This window comes from Xiphias gladius, chromosome 19, assembly GCF_016859285.1.
Source record: "Xiphias gladius isolate SHS-SW01 ecotype Sanya breed wild chromosome 19, ASM1685928v1, whole genome shotgun sequence".
Taxonomy (NCBI): Eukaryota; Metazoa; Chordata; class Actinopteri; order Istiophoriformes; family Xiphiidae; genus Xiphias; species Xiphias gladius.
The window spans coordinates 23,227,001-23,250,321 of record NC_053418.1 but is presented as its reverse complement, the minus strand read 5'-3'; the positions used below and the strand labels follow the sequence as shown (position 1 = coordinate 23,250,321).

The following is a 23,321-nucleotide window of genomic DNA, read 5'->3' as shown; positions in this document are numbered from 1 at the left end:
TTATAAATCAGCTTTTATCAATACATTCATACTAAGAATGGGTCAAATGACTATGTATAATGAGAAAGGGGTCGCTCTTGGTGAAAAATCCACAAAGAATTCCCATCCTAATCTGAGCATTTTACCATCTTTCAGCTCATTGTTTTGGTTTTTCAACCTGCACAAAGCAGGCAGCTGTTTTCAGCCATTAAGCTCTGATAAACCCACTGTACACTATCTGCGAGCACCATGCAGCAGATAGACAAAGTTAGCAAGTAGCTGGGGAACCAAGTTTAGCATTCAGCAGCTATAGAGCCAGATATTTCCCTCAGGAGTTGGTTGAGAGCAAACCAGAGCTGAAAGGCAAGTGAATATTGGACTTACCTTCAACTGGTGAAACATTATTTAAAATAAATGCTAATTTGGCAGCTGTCCGCTAACACGTTCATCATATTAACTTTAAAAAATTATGAGAAGTGGCCTAAAAGTTGATGAATGCAGATATAATGTTTTTATCATATTTCTTTGGTAGAGAAGGCATGTAATATAAGGTAGTGTAATGGAGGTACATTGACCAGCTAGCAATATCTCTTTTGGTTTCAGTTCAGCTTGTGGACATGCAGTCTTAGTTTTTGATGTCGAATCTTTTTTTTTTTTTTTTAATAAGTTTACCAAAAATGAAAAATACATGTCAAAATAAGACAATAAAATGACTAAATAAGAGCATACAGTATATATGTGTTTAATTCCAAGGTGGGTTTTTTTGTTGGTGTTCATAATGCAGCTCAATCTTAATTCACAAGTATCACAGCCCTTCTGGTTTTCTTACCTTCTATCAGGGTCTCATAAACACCTGGCATTCATGCTGAATGCTATTTAGTAGCTTGTGGGACCAAAAACCTGCTTAGCTGTGGTGCTCAAGTACCAGGACGGAGAACTGCTGGATTAATGCATGTCCACAATCAATTCTGAAAAGTAGTCTGAATGCACTCACACTGCAGGATGATGGTCTGTTCCAGTCTTGTCTTTAAATGTTAACTTGTCTGTAAACTTATCCTGTTAATGAATATTTACAAAAATCGACGGAAACAGAGAATAAATAGAGTTGCTTAAAGTTTGCATAATCACAAGTCACCACAAAAGCTGAAAGGAAGACTAAATGAAGGTATGAAGTGAAGAGATGAGTTATATGAGGTTAATTCTCTGATCCACCAACAGTGCAGTAATCATACAGTAGTAATTATCGTTTGCTCCATGTGGAGAGGAACAAATGACAGGAGAAATTTAATGCACTTTTATGATATTTTGTGAAGAATTTTCAAGCAAGCAGGTTGATTGGTAGTTAATTAATGCCACCCAGTGAACCAGAGAGGCTACAATATTTCATTTTGTGATATGACACCTAAAATAAGAGCCTTGTTCTTTTGTTAAATTGTGAATAAGTCACAAGGTTTTTGGCCAGAATTTGTAAAGTTCAGTTCAATTTGTTATGCAATATTTTTAATTTTTTTGGAAAACTAAGCATCTTTGGCCACTGTAACTTGAATAAGGATGACAGGAGGGCAGGCATACATACTTCTATGGATATATCTGCAGCAAAGACACTAGCATTAATGTCCCATGTGTCTCCAGCACCATGACTCCAAAATGTCAAGAATCTGATGTGTGTGATTGTCCATAGGAAGAAAACATCAGCTAAAGCACTTGTATTGTTATATATTATTATTTAGTATTACAGTTGTCAAATGCGGTATATACCTTTGTGCACTTGCTGAAACATGGACATAATTATATACTGGTAAAAAGTAATACATTTGTAAACAGGCTCATAATGACTTAGTTACTAAGACCACAACAAAACATGACATTTTTTTTAACTTGCTCTTAGTCTCTAAACAAAATTATATGTAAATGTAGAACACTAAATGCAACATGAAGACTTTAAAGGTTTTTCTATCAAGGTGAAATCAGGTGAAAAATATCACGGCAGAAGGAGAAACAGAAACATCAGAACACAGTTTTGTATTTTTGTGTAGCTGAAAGCGGCAGAATGCTGTGATCGATACACCTACTGAATCAGTTATGTTCAAAATAGATCCCCACATATCTTCAGACCTTCTTGTTTGTGACCGAGCTGTTTCTGTCATGCACACAGAATAGCTGACAAAAGTGAAGTTGAACTCTGGTTGACCCTGGATTGTTGCTACAATCATTTGGGCAAACCTGGGGCTACTGTTTGTTGCTGCAGAATAATTTTCCCCCTGTCTAAGTAATACATCAGCTGTCGAGATGGATGAGGGATATTATATGAAGTCTGCATGACTTCAGCACACGCTTTCATCATCTCATCTAGGTTCTTAGCTGCTCACTGGCTCGTTTTCTTCTGTCCTGTTTTCCATTTTGACCATTGATGGAGAAATAGCCTACTTGGTAAAATCGTCCTTGCAGCTTCAGTAAAGGTTGCATTGGTGGGATTAAAAATGAGGGGCTACTTTCAAAGGAAGTAAAGGTGCCAGTTTTCTCCAACAGAAGAGCTTTTTGGAAGGTCAAACAGCATCTGAAATCCTCCTCCTCCTCCGCACCTTTCTGGTGTCAGAATTTGAGGGGGCAGCGTTAGACAATTTCAGTTACTTTCCAAAACCATCAATCTGACATTCACTTCAGGCAGCAATTGGCCGGCTGTGAGGAGGTGAGAGAGTAACCAGGGTTTGAATTTCTCTCTCAAGCTTTTGTGTGTGCTTTGATGCACTAGGGACCAACTGATATGTCTGGTCAAACGTCCAGAATTCCTAGCAGTATCAGTATTTTCAAAAGGCATCACTAGTTTCATTTCGAGTAGTTGAACATTATCATCTACATATGTCGTGTCACACTTCTGTTTCCTTCTCTGGGTGTCCAGCCATGAAGAAGCGAACCTAACTTTTGCCAGCCTACTATGTGTTAGTCTGAAAAACTACGGAGAATCAGCTGAGGCTGATGTTAGCCAGCAACAGGGAGTGGTTTAGATGTTGTCAGTGATGAGGAGCATTGGACTCTACTTTGAATTTGAGTGTTTGAATAATGTTTCAGTCACCTAAAAAGTTATTCTAATTTGGGCACACTGATGATGCCTGATCATTAATGTTTTAAATATTATCCAGGGTTTTAGTGGAGAGTTTTCACGGGCCATGATAGATTAAATGTTGTTTCAGTGGCCGAGTTACACCCACATGTGTACATTTTTTTGTCATGAAACTAGTGAAGATCTTAAGTCGAAAGGCCTGTCATAAGTTTCTACATACTGCATTTTCCCAGTTTATTGATTGTATTGTGTAATGGCGTTGATGGAAATCTGTTTACTGCTGTTAATAGCTTTTATGCTTTTTATGGATGATGTTTTCTGTAGCCCCATGGAGCTTATCACGGAAATGGTCCAGTTGCAATTAACTAACTGCATCTGCAGAGACAATTAAATTAAATTAGCAATTACAGTACCACTACATCAAAGTGCTCTGTGTTAAGTGCTTCCTCTTAATGATGCAGGCTGCAATTTTATGAAGAGTCAGTGCCAAATGGACTTTACAAAAATTCAGTCCTGGGTACCTGTGTGTGGGATGTCATAAAAGGTAGAAAAAAGGTAGATAAAACAACCTTATTTGGTATTTAGATTTTATTATATTTCCATAATACTCAAATATTTAAAGGCACAACCTGTAACTGCAGCACGTCACCCCCTTTTGAAGCTCTGTATCCTCTGCACTTGGTTTGTTTACAGTTGTATTTTATTGAAATGTTTTATTTATTGAATCGTTTTTCAAAGATTATTTTTCTATTCATACATGAAGCCAAACCTTTATAACTGTTTGTTGAATGCTAATTTGTCAAAATAATGAAGTAATCTTTTCGGTAACTACATAGTAGCAGATAACCTTTTGGTATAGAATGGAACAGATTAGTTAGTGTACATGGCTTCACCTATACTTCAATGATTTGTAATAAGACAACCTAAAGTGAGACCTTGTCATTAGTTGTATTGTCATTAATGCATTCAGCATGGCATTAATACATTTTCCAGTGTGGGACAAGCATTGTTCTGACAAAATCTGACATTTGTTCTGACGCCCTGGTTATTTCTTGGATGTAACACACACTGAATTGGAGCCAGCAGTCCTCTGAGCACCACCTGTTTCTCCTGCAATTCATCATAGCAGTGATTCTCTCAACGGGTCGAAAAGGGTCACATCAGCATCGATGATCTTCAAAGACAGAGTTGACCCCCTGCAGATGTCTTGTAACAGGTTGTTTGCTGTTAAATTTAGGAAGAAATTATCTCCAGCCTTTCCCATCGTCCCCCCTTTTGTACTTAGTGGTTTGTGATTAGCTTTTCAAACCACCTTATCTCAGAGAATAAAGGTTACAATGTAACCAGGTGTTCTCTGTTGCATTGAAATGCTTTCTGCTTCTTTCTGCACTCCACATGTGCAAGCAAACTATAAAGCACATTGTGTATGGCACAGTCCACTGAAGTGTGTAAAGGATGGACAACAAGCCCTGAACAAAAAAACTATCTAAGTATACACTATTTGAATTGCAAACAACTCATAGGCCTGCAAGATACTGCACCCAGAGGTCAAGGGCATCTGTAAATCGGACTATGAGATCAAAAACTAATGAGATGATGCCTGATGGAATAAAGTTCACATTGCTGCTATATTTAAACTCACATCTTCGTAATTCATTTCAATTCATTTTTTTGCTTAGCAGGGGTCCCGACACAGAAGCTCTAGCAAAGAAAAAACGCATCATCATCTGCCAAGGAGTTTTTTTTTTTTTTACTGACTTTTGTTGGTCTTTACTATTATAAACCTATTAAAGGTGACACCTTTAATAATTTCTTGCAGTTTACTTAGCATGCAATTTATAGCATACCATGTTGTGATATATAATTAAAACGAAATTATGCTTATTGAGATGATTACAGCCACGTTGCCCATCACTATCATCAGCTGTCTAGCTGGTGCAGTGGCAACAATATGTAGTGGAGTCTGTTACTGCTCTAATATGAAAAAAAAAAAAAAAAATTAACACTCAAACAAACTACTGTATAGCCTGATTGTGTATTTTTAATAATACATTGATATTGATGTGAAATAATTTGTCTTTCCCTTATTACTTACAAAAAACTTGTGTTGCTCCTGTTTAGAAGCACTACGTGTTTCACAGTCTTAGTTAGCTATTAGGTTTCTGACCTTCTGGAAATGGTGGTTGAGAAAATATTGATCTTCAATTTGCTTTTAGTGCCGGGCAAACTGCTAACTGCAATTACACATACACACATTTTCAATTATCCATGAGTGCTCCATGCACATATCCACAAGCACTTCACACGCATAGATATTTACACACATACAGATTTACACACAAGTTTGCGTAACTATCCTTGTTAGGACCTGCATTGACTTCCATTCATTGTGAACAGCCTAACCCTAACCCTAATTTTAACCAGGACCTCAGAAATGATGTTCTGCCTCTTGAGGACCGAGCTTTGGTCCCCTTGAGGACTACTAGTCCTGACAAGGTCGGTGTTTGTGCCGGAAAAAGGTCCCAAAGAGGTAACAAAATCGTGTACACACACACTATTGATTTTAAGCAGGAAACCTGGATAAAGAAACCAAAGAAAGACGGCATTACACAGAGCTTACTATGTTACAAAGGTTGATGGGTGGAATCTGCAAGGACTAAAGAGTTACCATTAAATTGGTATTGCACTTATACCTACATAAATGCACCAACCATGAAGGCCATTGTGGAAAAGCAGCACTTGTCATGGGCAGCAGCAAAGCAAGTAAAGCCCACTCCAAAGTACTAATGGATTTCGTAGGCCAGGGTCACTGCGGATCATCAACAGTGAAGATGAGGGGTCAGGCAGTCAATGGAGGTTTTTAAGTTCAGGTCAGGCACCAACGAACTACTCCACCACTGACACAGCTGAGACATTAAAGGGTTTCAGGCTAAGAGAGAATAACAGAGGATGGATGCATCTATTACATTTATTAACGTACAATTAAACGCAAGCTTGCATATACCCTTGAGCATTACAGAAACGCAATTTTTGATAAATGGGACTTGTGTAAATGTTTGATAGTGTCTCATTTCCCTGAACACTGCAAGCTTGGCCATATGGCTCAAGGCTTACTGATTCAAACATCTTGCCTGCCCACAGGAGCACAAGTTCATATAGCTTACTCTGGTGATTTGATTTGGCTTTTTGCTATCTTAACAAATGCTCAACTTGCTTGAACACTGCAGGTTACAAAACTGAATTGAAGCCAAATGATGTTTCTAATATTTTTGTGTAACAATCTTGGCCTAGTACTTTATAATAAGGTATACAAAATGCTGAGTAGTTACAAAAAACCAGTAAGGAACAAACTAGTAATTACCAGATGATTCATTCTTTATTGAGTGGTTCCTGAATAATGCCATTGAATAAAAGACTGTATAGTAAATAATGAAAAGTTACTTGAGAAAAGACTTTGAGATACTAAGTTAATGAAACATTATGTAATGATTTTTTCCTAGATATCCGTGAATTGACATACTGTTCACTTTCGTAAGAGATGAGTGATATTCAATATTTTTCCTATTGTCAACAAATCCCAAAACCAGCACTGAATTGATTCTACTAAGAAGTATTGTTTGTATACCCAAAGCCTGATGTATCTTATTCCACTGTGCTATAGAGCTCCATTGCTGTCAAAAAAAATGACATCAGTGAGTAACACTGGTTCCCTGGGTGAAATGTTCCTTTGTTACGATCACTGTAGTTTATTTTTAGGCAATCCCACATACACCCTCTTGCTGCTGGAAATACTTAATAGAGGACCACATGTGTATTAATCCACAGCTGAAAATAGTCCCCAACATATGCACTATTTACTCCTGTCTGAAAAACACTTGCTAAAAACTACAGCACACAGCTGTTTGAGGAACTCTTAGGTTTTTAGAAACTTACTGAAGATTTACATCTTCAGTAAATTTTGGGGCTGAGAGCCACTGACTGGGTAGGGAAGTCAGAGAGCACTGAAATTATTATTTATTAGATTATTATTATTTGTTTTGGTGTTTTCATGGGATTTGTTGACAGTACCAAAAATATAGAATATCATCAGTATTATGCTTTAATTAGTGATTAGTTCCTGATTAACCTGCTGAAGCTGAACTACTCATTAATTTGTAATGACATAAATATTAGTTGCTATTTTTGTGTCCACCTTACTATTACTTAAGACTTTTGTGCCCCCTTAATTACGCCATCATCCCATAAAACTGAAAAGCTAGTGAGTCTTTACTGGGAGTTCATATTATTTTCTTAGTAATAAAACCAGACAAAACCAAATTCTTAAAAGAGATTTTAATTATCTTCAGAGCATTTTCATTAAGGCGTCATGCTCGGTAGTTAGTTTAACATAACATAACTGACCATAACTGAGGTCAGTATTTGTTACTATAGGTTCAATGCTCTAGCTTGGCCAAGAGAACAAAACTATAGGAGGAAATTCAGAAGTTTCAATAAACCACTCCATTCATGCTTCTTGTGAACATGCTCTAAACCAGAAAATGTATTTACTTCCATGGCATTAAATAAACAAGGTCAGCTCAAAACAACTTCACCCCTGCTCTGGGCTTAATTGAGAAAATAGTTTTGCAGCAGCCTTCTTCTTTAACACCATCTGGGGGGGTGGGGCTTTTGCGTACAGAGAGAACTTAATGGATCAGAACATCTGTTACGCATTGTGGAGATCATCATTAAGAGACTGTGGGTGGTGGAGGCTCGGCAGTTTGTACGTCTGGAAGGACATTACCATATGCTGTGGCATTCTGATGGTGTTTCTAACTGCTGGGCCACTTTCCCACAGCATGGCATAGATTTGCAGATTTGCAGACTATCAATGGAGGATGTTATTCAGCAGAGGGTTTTAAAATTCAAATCTTTTGCTGCACAGTAAGAAATGACTGTTTTACTACCATGTGACTGCCTGCCACTTTTCTTACCTTGAGTATGTTGGTTGAGTGTCACCACATCCCTCAGCAGACAGTCACTCAATACTTTCTACTGTGATTGATGCTTTTCAAGATAACACACGTAGATTTACTTCCTGGCTTTATATATCATTCCTTCTGTCATACGCACAGCACTGATGGTATCAAGGATTTCTTGTTGTCATAGGTACCTCGCCGACGACTTTTGCAATTTATCACTTGCCTCCGCAGAAAACAACGGGCAGTAACACTATATTGCAGCATGGAGCACATATGTGCCATGCTAAGACTATCTAGCTAAAAGGAGAAGGTGGTGAGATAAAATTGTGTAAATGTAAATTATTTTCTTTGGTCTTTTACCTTTGTAGTTGGATGGACTGTGTCTGGTACATTTGTCCTGACTCTTGTGAGCTGTAATAATATACAAATATCTTATATTTTAAACAATGAACTGCATCAGAAAAGTATATGATTTGTCACAGCAAGTCCAGTTATGAAGATGATGCAACTGTTACTACGCATTAATGATGACACATACTGGACCTTTGTCCATGATAGTATTTAAATTTCCTCCAAGTAGTGGCAAGAAATGAATATGTGCATATTTTTCTCCTTAAACTCCTGTACTTCTGTACTATTTGGTTTTGGATAGGAATAATGGCAAAAAACTATGTAAGTAAGAACCAAAATTGTGATAAACCAGAATAATGAATTATCTTGCTTCATGATACTCAAGTATGTTTCTCCCTAAGTCAATTGAGACTGTGTTCAACTTGACTTCATTTCAGATGCACTCCAATGGTAACAAGTTTTTATTTAGGAAGAAAAAGTCTCAATATGTCCAGAGGAACTTCTTAAACCATGCCTGCAGCATAAACCGCCTCTGAATCCTCATGATCTGTGTGTTCTAAAGCTTCATATTTTAGCCAGATACAGTGAGGACGTTCCCACGAAGATGACTGCCTCATGAGCGAGAATAAGAAGGCTTTTCAATGGCATCATTTTTCATATTTGGACCTGGGGAGGTTGTTTTTCAGTCAAAAAACTAGAGTCCAAGTGAAGACTGTTTTGTTTTTTTTTAATGTTTAGTTTAAAGTTATCAGAATCTGACTGCGGTCCACACTTCTCGTAAACAACAGCTGTGAAAAAGTTTCATATCCAGTGCACCCAGACAGTAGCGTTCTATGTTTATGTATGTCTGTATTTAAAAGGAGCTCAGTAAAGAAATTCCTATGAAAATCCACGTTTGACTGAATCGCTTTCTTGCTACTGTCTAGGTGTGGCAGTGTGGGGGGAGTATGGAAGTCCTTCCATGTGCCAGAGTGGCCCACATCGAGCGCACCAAGAAGCCCTACAACAATGATATAGATTACTACGCTAAGCGCAATGCCCTGCGGGCCGCGGAGGTGTGGATGGATGAATACAAATCCCACGTCTATATGGCCTGGAACATTCCCATGAATGTAAGTTTTTCTCCATCTTAGGTCACGCCCTCCCTCAGTCCCTGAGATCCCTTTGCCCCCTCTCTTCCATTCTCAATTTCTCATTCTGACATGCAGCCCGGGTCTCCAGTTCATATTTCATCCCACTTGACCTTCACACCGGTGACAGAGCAAAGGCAGAGTGAGGAAGCGGGGGAGTCTCATTCCAAACAAATGAGAAAGGTGCACCAAGTGGAGGAGAGAAGCCTCATGTCTAGTCTATTTTCATGCACATCAGTTTAACGTAATTGCTTTCAAGGGTCTTTTGAGATAGGCTGCAAAATAATAAACAGCTACTTTCATTAATGAAGAGTTTAATATTGAATCCTAATTACCTTTTGCCATGCAGAATAAGGTGAGTGTCAGTAAAGGACGTCAGTGAAAACCTCAGAGGAGGACAGACTTCATTTGTTGAGTGGGCTAGGGGAAATTTAGAAAGAGGTTAATTTTTTGTTTTGCTGTCCTGTCTAAGAGGATGTAAGGGATTTTTTGTACAATGTTCTCTACTTATGTTTGTTTCTTCTGGCTGGAGGATTGAAAACCACAGGCTTTGCTTCAGAAAAGGAACCTTTTTTTTTGTACCAGATTTTATTTGTCCAATTTGGGAGAGAAGGCAGAATATTTTAAGGCGGAGCTGTAAAGTAACCTGTAATATTGTAATGAAATGAAATGATTGCCCACTGCAACTGTACTTCTGGTGTCTTGTAAACCCATGAGGGTTGGGCAATCTGTGTGCGTGATACAAAAATAAGATAAAATACATACTGACATACATACCTCAGAACACTGTTCAAAACAACACACTGCTGTTCATAACAGCAATGATAATAAGCGGCTGTGTAGCAGTCACACACAGGTCTGATATGCTGCTGATGCCTGCATGTCGTTTAGAAATTTGGCACAAACATCATTACTTGCGAACCCATTAAGTGCAGGAACTGCCAACTAGGGAAATGTTGTAACCATGGTGTGTGTGTGTGTGTGTGTGTGTGTGTGTGTGTGTGTGTGTGTGCAGTGCGGAGGACATGTTATGGGGGGGGGGGTCAACTTTGATAAACTAGCCAATCGGGCCACATCCCTTTTCCAGTGTAATTACAAACACAGTGGCATGGCATGTTATTACTCTAGCTGTCCTGTGGTGCAGAGTTATTTTGTGTAAGGAACAAAGACCTTACAGTACGATTATTCCATGTACCCCCCTCCCTCCCTCCCAACCCACTCATACACACAATCACAGATTCTTGTTATTGTCTAAGGTACCCGCTGAGAGCACAATTACTTTGGGTGGGTGAAGGCTTTATGATGCTCCACAATGCCCGGCGCCAATTCCAAATACCAAACAACATCTCACTGAAGTTGAATGCATTTTTTAGTGACATTTTATGGTACCCCAAAAAAATAGTGTATTTCCAACTAGAATTCATTATTAACAGATGTTGAGAGCAAGTTCAGCAGCTGGCTGTAGATTCCAGCAGAGAGGGGAAACGGATGAGAAAGGTTTGCTTGGGAACACTGTCTGGCAATAAAACAACTCTGTTTGTGTGTGTGTGTGTGTGTGTGTGTGTGTGTGTGTGTGTGTGTGTGTGTGTGTGTGTGTGTGTGTGTGTGTGTGTGTGTGTGTGTGTTCGTGTGTGTTTACGTGTACATGTTCGTGTGTTTGTGTGTTTTTGTTTGGGTGTGTGGGTGTGTGTGTGTGTATGTTGTATGTGCGTATGCCTTTGCATCAATTTCTATGGGAAGGCCATTGTCCTTTAAATAGCAAGGAATGTGTGTTTATTTGCATATTCATGCACATTTAATCAGTGCACTGTATATGCACATATATGGATAATATGGGTTTTGTGTGTGTGTGTGTGTGTGTGTGTGTGTGTGTGTGTGTGTGTGTGTGTGTGTGTGTGTGTGTGTGTGTGTGTATGTGAGTGTATGCGTGCATGTGCATCACGATCAGGCCTCTGTGCCAGGCAATGCAGCTATTAGGCATTCCCCCAATCAATCTGGGAAGCCACCTCCATAATGCAGGCAGGGCCGTGAGGGCTCATAATTAAGCAGCTGATTAGAGTTTGCTGAGCACAGATCATGTCTAATGAAAGAACAATGAAGGTCCCACATGAAAGGGGCATCTATCCATCTCTTAACTAAATGCTTGTTGCATCCTCTCAGCACCTCAACACTCTTGCATCTTCCATTGCTCCAGCAGCTAGTGCTCTCTCTTGGTTCTTAAGCAAAGTGCCTGCTGGCTAAGACGTTTTTGTTGTGTTTTGTTTGTTTTTTTGTCTTTGTTTTGTACCACTTGCTGACAGAACCCAGGGGTTGATTTCGGGGATGTCTCGGAGCGCTTGGCCTTAAGGAAGAGGCTGCAGTGTCGGAGTTTCCGCTGGTACCTGGAACATGTCTACCCGGAGATGCGGATCTACAACAACACCATAACATACGGCGAGGTGAGAAGGATAAGTGTTAACAGGATTATTGGAAATACTCTGCATGTTAATTTTGCTGTACCATCATCTGTAATTCTATTACAGAGTGATGGTTCATAGAGGATGCATAGAGAGAGAGAGCTAATTTGATTCCATAGATAATGAATGCAGAAAATGAGGTGGTGAGAACTTTTTCATTTGTGAGCTGAGCATTATCAGGATCTTTTCTGTGACTTGTGTCTTTGTTGAGAAATGTTTGTCTTTGACCCAGATGTGTTAATGCAGCTAGTTAATATCTACTTAATTTTGTACAAAACTCTTTGCACCCAGCAGTGGTCAAACACAAACTGATATGAGCAGATAAACAGTCAGGGGTCAAAACAGTGACAGGCAGAAAATAAATAGGAATTCACTGAAACCAGTCTAAGGTAAAGGTATCTCGTTGCTATAGCAATGCAGCATCACCACACAGGATTAGATGCAATTTCCTCATAATGAGTTGTAATTAAACATTTATTAGTTTTCCTTTCCAACTTGATTGTTTTGGGCTTGGCTGTGCACTCAGCACAGTGGGGGAAGAAAACAAGATTATGACAGGTTGAAGAATTGAGCACACTCCAGAGTCAGACACTGTTTCGGGTTTGCTGAAATGCAGCATTTTTCCTCATATCAGTTTAAACAATGGAAAAGAGAGGGAAATCAATATGCTCTCCAAGTGCAATGTCAGAATACATCAAAATGAACCTCTAGATTCATCAAAGCTATGTGAATGTACTGCCTCCTTTGTTTCCCCTGCCGCCTGTTGTGGCTCTTGCACCCAGCTAATGGATTCCTTGGAGCGGCAGCCACTTAAGTGGCACTATTTCAGATCTGTTGACAAGCTGGGAAACACTTACCTTGTGTTGCCACACAGCTGCCGCCGTAGAAGTGAGTCTCATCTGTCACTGAACATCAGCACCACGCTCAGCAATGCTGACCAGATCAGCCAAGTGGAACCTTCCCTGACAACAGCACATGATAGATATGTCACAACCTGGAAATTAAGCCTCACGCATTCAAATCACACAGAGCTGAAACTCATGCTCAATGCACATCACCATCTGGAGGCCTGGAGGAGAGGGGGAGACAGAGCTGGGCCTGGTCAATGCATAATAATATCCTATCATGGCCCAGCCTTCACTTTGAGATGATATAAGACTCTGCTGTGTGAACAGGCTAAAATTGATCTTGTGGGCAGGTGGCAGTGTAACATGCACACAGGAATAAAATGGGGGGTTAGATTCCGGGGAATAGGGAAATGCTAAATAAACATTTGCAACTGATTTGCTCTCATTTTCAATTGGGGGGCCAAATGTAGCCACAGCAGCCAGTAACAAAGAAGTACATTTTGAGTAGTGGAAGAAAACTGCTCCATTTCAGGATTTGACTGACACATGCTTTTGAAAGTCCTTACTGATATTTATATTTGTAAGTTGCAGCAAACATTAATCTACATTGTGAACTAAACTACAGGATGTTTTCATTTGACTACTTTCATGTAGAAATTCTTGCAGACTGCACAAATACTGCACAAAATTCAGAGCTTTCCCCAGAATCCTCTCTAATTGCAGCGATCATCATGGGACTGCTTTTTTGTTTTGAAAAGCCATGCCAATTAAATATTTTTTGTGGGGGAGCCACTCTCTTATCAAACTGATGCCACTGACGTTGATGAAAGAAATGAGTTCCTCACCTCCATCATAAGTTGTGCAACAATAAGTAAGTGACGTTGAAATTAAAATGCTTCCTAGAGAGAAACCGTTAGTACTGTCCTTATGGCCATGCACAGACCTGCCCTCCACAGTGCCTCAACCTTCTGTCTCATCTCTTCCTCATTTCAAGTAACAGTATCTCTGTGTTGTCTTTCAGGTGAGGAACAGCAAGGCAAGTGGCTACTGCCTGGACCAGGGCTCTGAGGATGACGACAAAGCTATCCTCTACCCCTGCCACGGCATGTCCTCCCAGGTCAGACTATTTGCGTGTTCATGTTCATTGCTGTGCTCGTGCAAATCAGTCAATAATGAAATTACTTAAGCTCTCAGTCAGTCAATGTAGAGCTGATACTTCCAAGATTATATTACAAGTGTTGTTTTGTATGTTTGGTTTCTTTATATTGCCCTCCAGGCAAACAAACACTCATTTTTAGATTTATGGATCAACATATTCTGCATTTTAGCACTTGAGGACTCTTCAAGATGATGTGGCATAATTACTCTCCTCTTCATGACCCCCAGAAGTTAAATCTAATTTCATTTAAAATTTGTGTTGGTAGCAAAAACGCTATAGAGAGAAATATGTTTGCCTGATTGCTTCTCATTTAACAGAACTATAGTTTCTGAACTGAAGCTTTTAAGTGAGACACCCTAGACACAATATGATACCCAACATGACCAGTGAAGTAGTTCCAATGCATTGCAAATACAGTGAATTATAAATCACATCAGGAGCTACATAAATGGAAATTAATGTGTATGTGTATCCATCAGGACCCATATTCTACATAAACAGGTATTCTGGAGATCAGTGTCCAAAGATGTGTTTCAGGATACTCATCGATAGAGAACTAGCTAGATGGGTTTAATATCAGTTTTAAAGGCCCCACACACCCACGAGTTTTTGAAGTTGAATTTGGGTGGAACTTATACTTATTATTTTTGTCTACAACTCCTATCATCAGCTAACAGCATGCTGGCTAATAACAACCAGCGTGACCACATGTCAAGTTCAGTAGCATGTTGCTATCACTGGCAGCATGCTGCTCAGTCTACCAAGCAACAGCTAAAGAATCATCCTCAGCTAACAGGTAAAGCTAAGAAGCATGCTAACAGTGTGCTGCCTAAAACAAACACAAACTCTAGAAACAAATGTAAAACAGGAGGCTCAGGTAGATGATAATCAAACATGAGCTTAACACACCTCAACATGATACATTTAATTATTGAAAAATAAATAAAGGAAAAACATACAACAGATATATTCAGTGTGACGTTCTGCAATCAAATCTGCATTACACATTCAAAAACTGAAAAATTCAGTTTTAATTTAATTCAGAGAAACTGAACATACTGTAGTGTAGAACATGAGGCACACTTATAGATGATTTTGGAGTCTACGTTTAGGGGGAAAAAAATACATGATATTACCTCTGTCTTTCTTTTTTCCAGTCAGAGAGAAAGATGACAGAGCTGCCTCTTGCCTCCTGTCTTATTTAATGAGCACTTGAACCGTCTATAAAATTCAAAACAGATTCAGGGTATTACGGTTGGAGAATATGAAATGAGATTGTAAATAATATGGTAGCACTTATTTAAAAATGTGAAAACATCAATCAACATGCTCAATTGCAGCACTAATACTCTACATATGCATTTAAAATTAAATGAACCAGGAATTACAGAACGTGTTGTTTAGTGGATCATATAAACAGGTATTAATGTGAATGGCGCCAACAGGTTGGTTTGGTTAAAATTATTGCGATGCCAACTGTTAAGTTTGATGGCTGTTAATGTGCACTGGTTATATTGTGAGCAATTATCCCTAAATATTAAAAAAAACAGGAGTTATTGGAGTGGTTGAAATCATATTCCAGAAATTAATCAAAGATTCACTTGACAATAATGTAATGCCTCAAGTTAGTCTCAGCCACTTAATTCCACCGAATCATGGGAACTTGATTTGAACATAACACATTGATTCTGTCAGTAAAAAAAATAATAACAAAATCTATTGATATAATTAGGAATGTGGGGTTATTTTGTTGACACAATTTAATGTTTAATGTATCATCACTTCTCATGCTACAACATAGTGTGGGTCAGTGTGTTTTCCACAGCTCTTCATAAAAGTTTGCTCCTCCAGAACCACTTTTTCAGAATTGCAACCCATTTCAATCCTTGCAACCCATCAGCTCTTTATTTTCAACTTCTTACAATTAAGATAATTATGTTTTCCAGTCATGTGCTTCTATATACAAGCTGCAGTTAAAGGTTGGAAATCTTCCAGATCGTTTCACAACTATTTCACAGATCCATACAGCCATCTAATCTTCATCTCACAAGCAGACTTTAATCTACCTATGCAAATAAACAAAACTCAAGCTCCAATTTTAAATGATTTGAGACATATCTGAAGACTTTGAAACAAAGATTTCTTTAGAAAATGTATATAAATGACTGGAACTAGCCATGGACATATTGTTTTAAAATAACGAGAATGTAAATCCCAAATAACACAGCATATTTTTGCAGAATAGATCTTACTAGACAACAATATATACGGTCTTGGAAGTTTGGTGTTACAATGAACCAGATTTTCACACTGTTTCACGTTAAGTTGAAATCCATTTAAATTATTTGGCTTAATAATACACAGATGCTGTTGTGACTGTTCTACCATACAAGATACAAATGAGCCAGGTGATTTCCAATGACTCTATTTGTGCTGCTCAGTAGGAAACATCAGAAAACTGGGGCACTCCCAGGTGAGAGTGCATGTAATTATATGAATATGCAGCCGGATGCTGCTGAAAAAAAGAACATGCCCTCAGTATAACCTTTACTTGGATAGATACCAGGACAAATGGCACTATGGTTGGGAGCCTGTTTACCTGTTTTTGTGCCTACTTTGCTTTTGTGCAGTGAAACAAAAGCCAATCCCGAAGACAAATCATGCAAATGCTATTCATGCATCACTTTTTCGTACATTAGCCACCATGCCTAATTGCTTCTCTTGCTAGTGAATGACGTCTTCATTATCTGTCATATGAGGGAGGATTATAAGGACACCAGTAGCTCACTGGCCTCTCCTCTCCTCTCCTCCAGTGAAAGCTTAGCAGGGTCCAGTAATGTAAAGCTTCTCTGACTCCTCTAAGCCTGATCCCCGGGGGAAATAAACAAATGGAGATGAATTTTGTGTCGTTGTATCATTAGATTACAGCGATGACCAACATTACTGTGAGTGGGCCTAATTCAGTTTCATGGGACACTGTGATTTTGCATTCCTTTTTACCATTGCTTCTTTTACTTATGAAAAAAAAAAAAGTGGCTGGCATAAATCTTCATTGTGCTTCTGAGGAATGAGTCTCTTTCTGCTGGCTCTCCCACTGGAAATCCGAATCATGGACAATGTCTCACCTTTGTCCAATAGTATAATGCAGTGAAAGCATGGTGAAGGAGCTACAGAGAGCTACTTACATACATACACACCCACACACACAAAGCAGTAGTCTGTTAAAGTAAATGATGCATCTTTTTCCATGGTTCATGTATGGGCTAGGTGAAGGTGAATATAGATCAGAGGGCGTGGTGATTAATAAATACACTCGCAGCCAGTCACATCACTGGTCTCAGATCTCTGAAACAACTGTGCTAGTCGCAATGAAGCGTGAAATCAGTAGCTAAACAAATGGAAAGACACTTCTTCGGTGGCTGGTGCCAAGACGTGAACACAGCACCACAAATCTGCAGCCAGAGGCACATGCTCATGGTTTTAGTACAACAACAATAGAAACAAGTTAGAAAAATTCTTTAGTGAAGCTGTTGACATCACTCACCAATATTTTAATTTAGAATTCTACTCTATCTCCTGTCACAAATAGTCACATCATATCCTAGTTCATGTAATACATAAGCCTTTTTCAGATATGAACTCCGGACCATGTCCAGAGACTGTCTGCATGAGGCACGTTCCCAATTACTGGAAATACTGTGTTTGATATAAGCGAGGGGTGGTGGCTGGGTAGAGCAGGAACCAGGACAGAAACATCATCAACACGCCCACTCGCTCGCTGTGTATTCTCCGGACAGTGACTGGTTGTATTCACACATCGGCTCAATCGGACATTAGACACACTTTGTACTAGAGAGCTGGCAGGGTAAATTCTGCTCAATGTCCGGTCCAACTGATTCAGACATTTTCATTCATACATACAGCTTCTCTGGGTAGATAAGTTCAGGGTTGTAGTCCATGTGTCAAAGCAGCTATAGTGTTTGCATTTCAAGAATGAAAGAGATGACATTTTGCTTAAAAACAAAACAAAAAAAAGAGTCCAGATCTCCCACATAAACAGGCAGAATACAAGGTTTTAAATGTCCACTCTGATGTGTGGAGAGGTGTGTGGAATTATTTAGTAGCAGACCAATGTTACTTGCATGTGGTTAAAGGTAAACTCAGAGAACGGTGTGTAATGGCACTGAGCTCTGGTGTGGCACTTCTCCACTCGGAGGCTGCAGATTTACCAACATAGTGTGCGCGTCCCACTGCCATCAGATGTTTGCAGGGATTTAATGAACTGAAGGAGAAACTTTTCATACAGTAGAAAGCAGCTGTGGAAAACAGACAGGCCATCACAAATTTAAAGATCAATGGAGAATGATCAAGCCATGTTCCTGCTTTAACCACATTAAATGAGTGATTAATAAAAATAGTTTATCTAAATTTTAAGCATTTTTAAGCTATTATTGCTGCACATTTGCTTCAAGTATTTACTTTGCTTTTGTTAAAAAAATCAAGAGTTTGTCAGACATCTATTCTGGGCACAACAGGGAGGACCCAATTTTTACCAAATTTCCAACAACTGCCCTAGAACTGGCTGCTGCACCACCACGTAAATAAGACCCTCAGACTCAAAAGCAGACTTGCAGTGCTCTCTTTCTTGGGTTCCCTCTCACAAGGAATCCCAGCTATGTGTGGTGCACTCGGGTGTGCATGGTGCTGATGGACACCCTCTGCACCACTTATGCTAAGGGGCCTCTTAAGTCTCCCCTATATAAGATTGTGAAGAGGTATCTACGGTATGGCGTAGATTCCCACATCATGCTGTAGTCACATGTGCTGGCCCCAAGCCAAGCCCTTCTTAAAACATTTTCCATAATCTGTGGCATAAACTTAATCTTAACTTCCTGGTGGAGAAAGGTACTAGAAAGGTAGAAATGTGGGAGTTATACCCAATACAATGTACAAACACTCGATCTTCTATTTATAATGTCACAGCATTGCACCATTAATGAGCTAATTAAGAAACTTGTGATTAGCTTGACCTCCAAAGTGGCTGCAAAACTTTTAAGATGGCAGGAAGGCAATGAAGCGTCTAATCTTGCTGCATAAGGGCCACAGGTTAATTGGCTTGGCAGAATAATTTCCTTGCCTTAATTATTTGTTATGGTGGCATTTTAGATGTATTAGCACATAAAAGGCTGCCAGACTGAACTGTAAGCAGGTATTAGTGGGGATTATATGGGGTTTTCCTTGTGCCCAGTCATAGTTTACACAATGGATAAATCTGCTTAGAGCGATATAACCCCAAAAGACCCAAGACAGCAATGCAAAATTCCATGAAGGTTTCTTAATCAAGCTATGATGACCTTTAGACTGCCACCTTGACTAACATAGCACAAATTCACTGCGTTATATGTCTTGCATTAGTCTGAGAGTTTGAAATATGCTTATGTAAATGTCTACCATACCTTAGTGCAAAGAATTATCCTTACCAGCATCTTTATGAACAGCCCAACCAGCTCTGGTGAACCTTGAGTGAAACACAAAGTGGCGTTTCATTGTTTTCCTATTTGTTCCGAATGGTTCTTTGTGGCAGAACATTGGATTACAAACTCCCTGCATTCTCTCTTCTCACAAGGAGCAACACCCACACAGGCCACTTACCGTAGTTTTAGCTTCTCCATACATGCATACATGCAAGTTATATCAGTTTTACATGCTAAAATTGACTTACAAAGGTGCTTGAACAAGGATCAGTATATCAGTATACCACTATAATAGCTTTTCATACTATTACATTTGAAGTTTTAAGAGATTCGTCTACAGGTTTGTAGAGATGATAGTCACAAGGACCTGCTTTTGCAGTGGGGTTGAAAATGTCCTTTTCTTAACCAGACCCTCAAAAAATCTGCTCCTAAAGACTGAAAAGCAATCACAGTAGGACAGAAAACAATCAATAAAGCATCGAAAGACACATTGTTCATAACAGTCTGGATTCAGAGGCATTCTGTTACATTGATTCCTCCCGCACTTTGAATAACATGACATAGATACCCACCCTGTGCTTAAATAGAAGACAGTGTGCGTGTGTGATACAGGACGGTTATGTATGTATGCTTCCCCTCAAAGCAGGGATACTGTGTCATATTGAAGACCTCCCTATCTTTGGCATCTCATTTTTCAGAGAGGATCACTCCCATAAATAATCAATGCTATCTCTACTGTATCCTTACATAATAGATACATATCATCACAGAGCCTTTCATGTGCAGGATTAAACAGTGGGGGATCAAGTTTTGGTTTGGGGAAATGTTTGTGGCATTAATAAGCTGTACACTGTAGTTTCAATGCAGTACTGTACACTGAAATATTCTACAAAACAACATGTAATGAGGAAACACAGTCTTGTATTTTTAAATCTAGGACATTTTCCTAAATCTTACTTTTTGGCATCTGCTCTACCATATAAAAATAGGTTATTATAACATTGCAATGTATAATTTCTGTAAAATCAGCTTTTTAAATCTGCTGTTACTATAGATGAGTGCTAAAAACCAAGCTAAACTGCAGTAACTACACATTGGTTTAGTAATCTCCGGGCTCTAGAAGGCTCCATTCAAGATAACTGGTGACATAAAATTAAATTAATTTATTGGTTTTTCCATATTTTTTCAATAAAACATAACAGTCCCAACTCCTGCCTCTTCCAGGAGGGCTTTGATTGTCTTTAAATGCAAACACCAGTCTAAATGGAAATAGTCCTTGGCATTTGAAGGGGGGGGTGAACCTTTTGGGGGAAGCCTGAGAGGCATCACACCTCAGGAATATCTGAATCTGTTGTTCTGCTCCTAAATATCCTACAAAACCTATACACACAGTAAAACAGTGACGCAGACAAGATGGCTGCAAATAATCAAAGCTGAAAGAACACATTTTGTTGATAAATGTAGATGCAGTATTTCCCCCTTGTATTCAGTGAACATTATCTAAAGGCAGAGTGCAGTATCTGCATTTTCTGTATTATCCTATAGATCATATGTCAATTACTTTCTTGTGTAAAATAATCAGCTTAAAAAGGTATAAAATGGAAGCATCACAACCTTTCTATCTGTTATGCAAGTTTGCCAACCAGCCTGACAACTTTTCTTGCTCTCTGCTTCTGTAGTTACTGGTGTCTGTCTTTTTAGGGCAGAGCAGCTAAACAGCATCACTGCACAACACATTCAGCTGTCACACTGAATGCTTGTGCTTGTGCTTTCCGCAGATATTGAGGTGCTCTCTCAAAAGTTGAGTATTTGTTTTTCAAAGCTATGATTGCTGCTACAGAGTCCAGCAGTGTGACACATCGGTTATCTCTGTCTTGCAGCTCGCCCGCTATTCTACTGAGGGGCTTCTCCAGCTAGGACCCCTGGGGTCAACCACCTTCCTGCCTGACACGAAATGCCTCGTTGACGATGGCAGAGGACGTACTCCCAGTCTGAAAAAATGCGATGCAGTTTCAAGGATTTCCCAGAGGCTTTGGGACTTTACACAGGTAAAAAAGAAAACACATGATCTACCCTTTTCCTGATGACCTTCAACACTGTGACACTTCAAACACACTAAATGTAATGAAAATGTAGTGAAACATAAGACAGTGACACGTTACCGAATGCCTAATAACTGTAACTGTAACTTCAGAAGTTCAAGCCATAACAACAGGCATTAGAATATGGGAGTTATTCTTCTCAAGGTTATTGCACAAATTTGGTCATATTTCAATGTGCTGTTGTTGCAGAATGGTCCAATCATCAGCAGGGACACTGGTCGATGCTTGGAGGTAGAAATGTCCAAAGATGCCAACTTTGGCCTTCGCCTAGTGGTCCAGAGATGCTCTGGTCAGAAGTGGATGATACGAAACTGGATTAAGCATCCCAGGCACTGAAGCCAGAGAACAACCTCTGAGACAGTTTGGGCACTGTTTGAAGTCGATTTTGGATCTCTAACTGGACAGTTCAGAGCGAAGCAGGGACTGGTGTTGCTAGTGTGCGGTATTTCACACTATAGACTGCACTGCACACTGAGCTTCCCTCAGGCCACAGTGCTTCCAACATTGAGCGTTAAAGAAGAATATGATCAATTTATGTGTTCCACTGAGCTGTGTGTTCACAGAGACCTTATGGCAAGCTGCGCTGTTTGAAATGGCCCACATTTCTGACATTCAGCTACATGTACAGAACAGAGTAACAAGACACAAGTAACAAGAGTGTCGCCCCTGAAGGTGGTTCAAGACCCTAGTAATTTTTTTTGTTTTTACTGTAAAACTAGAGATGAGAAAGAGTGTGCGTGTGTGTGTCTTGCTTTTTTTCTGAGTGCATCTGAGCAAATCAAAAGAAATAATTGCTGTCAATTTCCACATCAAAGTGATTATTTTGGGCTGTGATTTGGAAAATTGCTTTGGACATATTGGGCTGCCTTGGCAAGTCATGTAAAATGCTTCAAAGGGGCTGCCCATCATCTGATCGGGAGGCATTTCACCTGCACTCACAAAAACCACTACAGTTCTTTGTTTCTTTGGACTGTATTGCTCACTATGGACGGGAGCAATCATGTGCCTTTTTTCTCATTTTTCTGCTTCATCTGACCAGGGAATGTCAGTCCCAAAAGCATGTACAAAATTATTTGAAAGTTATTAATATATAAAACAATGTATAAAACAGTCTAATGATAGTAATATATTGTAAAAAGTGAAAAATTGATATCCATCCTCTGATAACAATTAGGATAATAAAATCATTTTTATGAGGGATCGCCTCTCCTTCTTTCTCTTTCTTCTTTCAGTTGAATCATCAGTTCAAAGAATTCAGTGCCAAAGTTTGCTCCCTGAATGTACTTGGCTGTGTGTTAGATAAAAACTATGTATTTTCTTTTGTACTATTGTAAAGCCAGGTGCTAACAACACCAGGACAATTGTCTTTCTTTTGTTGTGCCTGCACTTACAACCACCTCAATCCTCCATATTGTTTCTGGCCCAGTGCATTGTAAATGTTCCAACCGCCCACTGGATAACAAGTCTTCAGAAAGCACTGAAAGCTTTTCAGTTATTATGTTCAGAAAGAAATTTAGTTTTTAAACGTAGTTTTTCTCATGTCCAGCCAAAAATGTGACAGATTTGAAAGAATGACTCAGGTCTTTTGACATGCTTTTACCTTGAATATCAACACATGTTCAAGAGACGCCCACAATCTTTTTTTAGTTATGTATTTCATCTGAGCAGCCCAATAGGTTTATTTTAGAACAAAGAAAAAGAAACATTTTCATTTTCATACATTTTCCTCATACTTATAGGACTAGATATGTCTACACTGTTGTACAAGAACAATGTGGTTCCTTTGTTTCAATGTCTTCT

The 23,321-nt window shown here is 39.2% G+C and overlaps 1 protein-coding gene across 3 annotated transcripts in view; it reads left to right on the top strand.

The window, feature by feature from the left end:
* Positions 1 to 22,577, top strand: part of galnt9 (polypeptide N-acetylgalactosaminyltransferase 9) — an 89,980-nt gene extending 67,403 nt beyond the window's left edge. For 2 of the 3 annotated variants that reach the window (XM_040155576.1, XM_040155578.1), the window contains 5 exons: positions 9,279 to 9,464; positions 11,783 to 11,920; positions 13,808 to 13,903; positions 21,300 to 21,467; positions 21,711 to 22,577. In XM_040155576.1, the coding sequence (XP_040011510.1) occupies positions 9,279 to 9,464; positions 11,783 to 11,920; positions 13,808 to 13,903; positions 21,300 to 21,467; positions 21,711 to 21,857 (735 nt within the window). In that variant the 3' untranslated portion in view covers positions 21,858 to 22,577. Of the gene's footprint in view, positions 1 to 9,278; positions 9,465 to 11,782; positions 11,921 to 13,807; positions 13,904 to 21,098; positions 21,178 to 21,299; positions 21,468 to 21,710 lie in introns of those variants that run through there. The other variant, XM_040155577.1, reaches the window with a different exon arrangement.
* Positions 22,578 to 23,321: the final 744 nt, after the last annotated feature.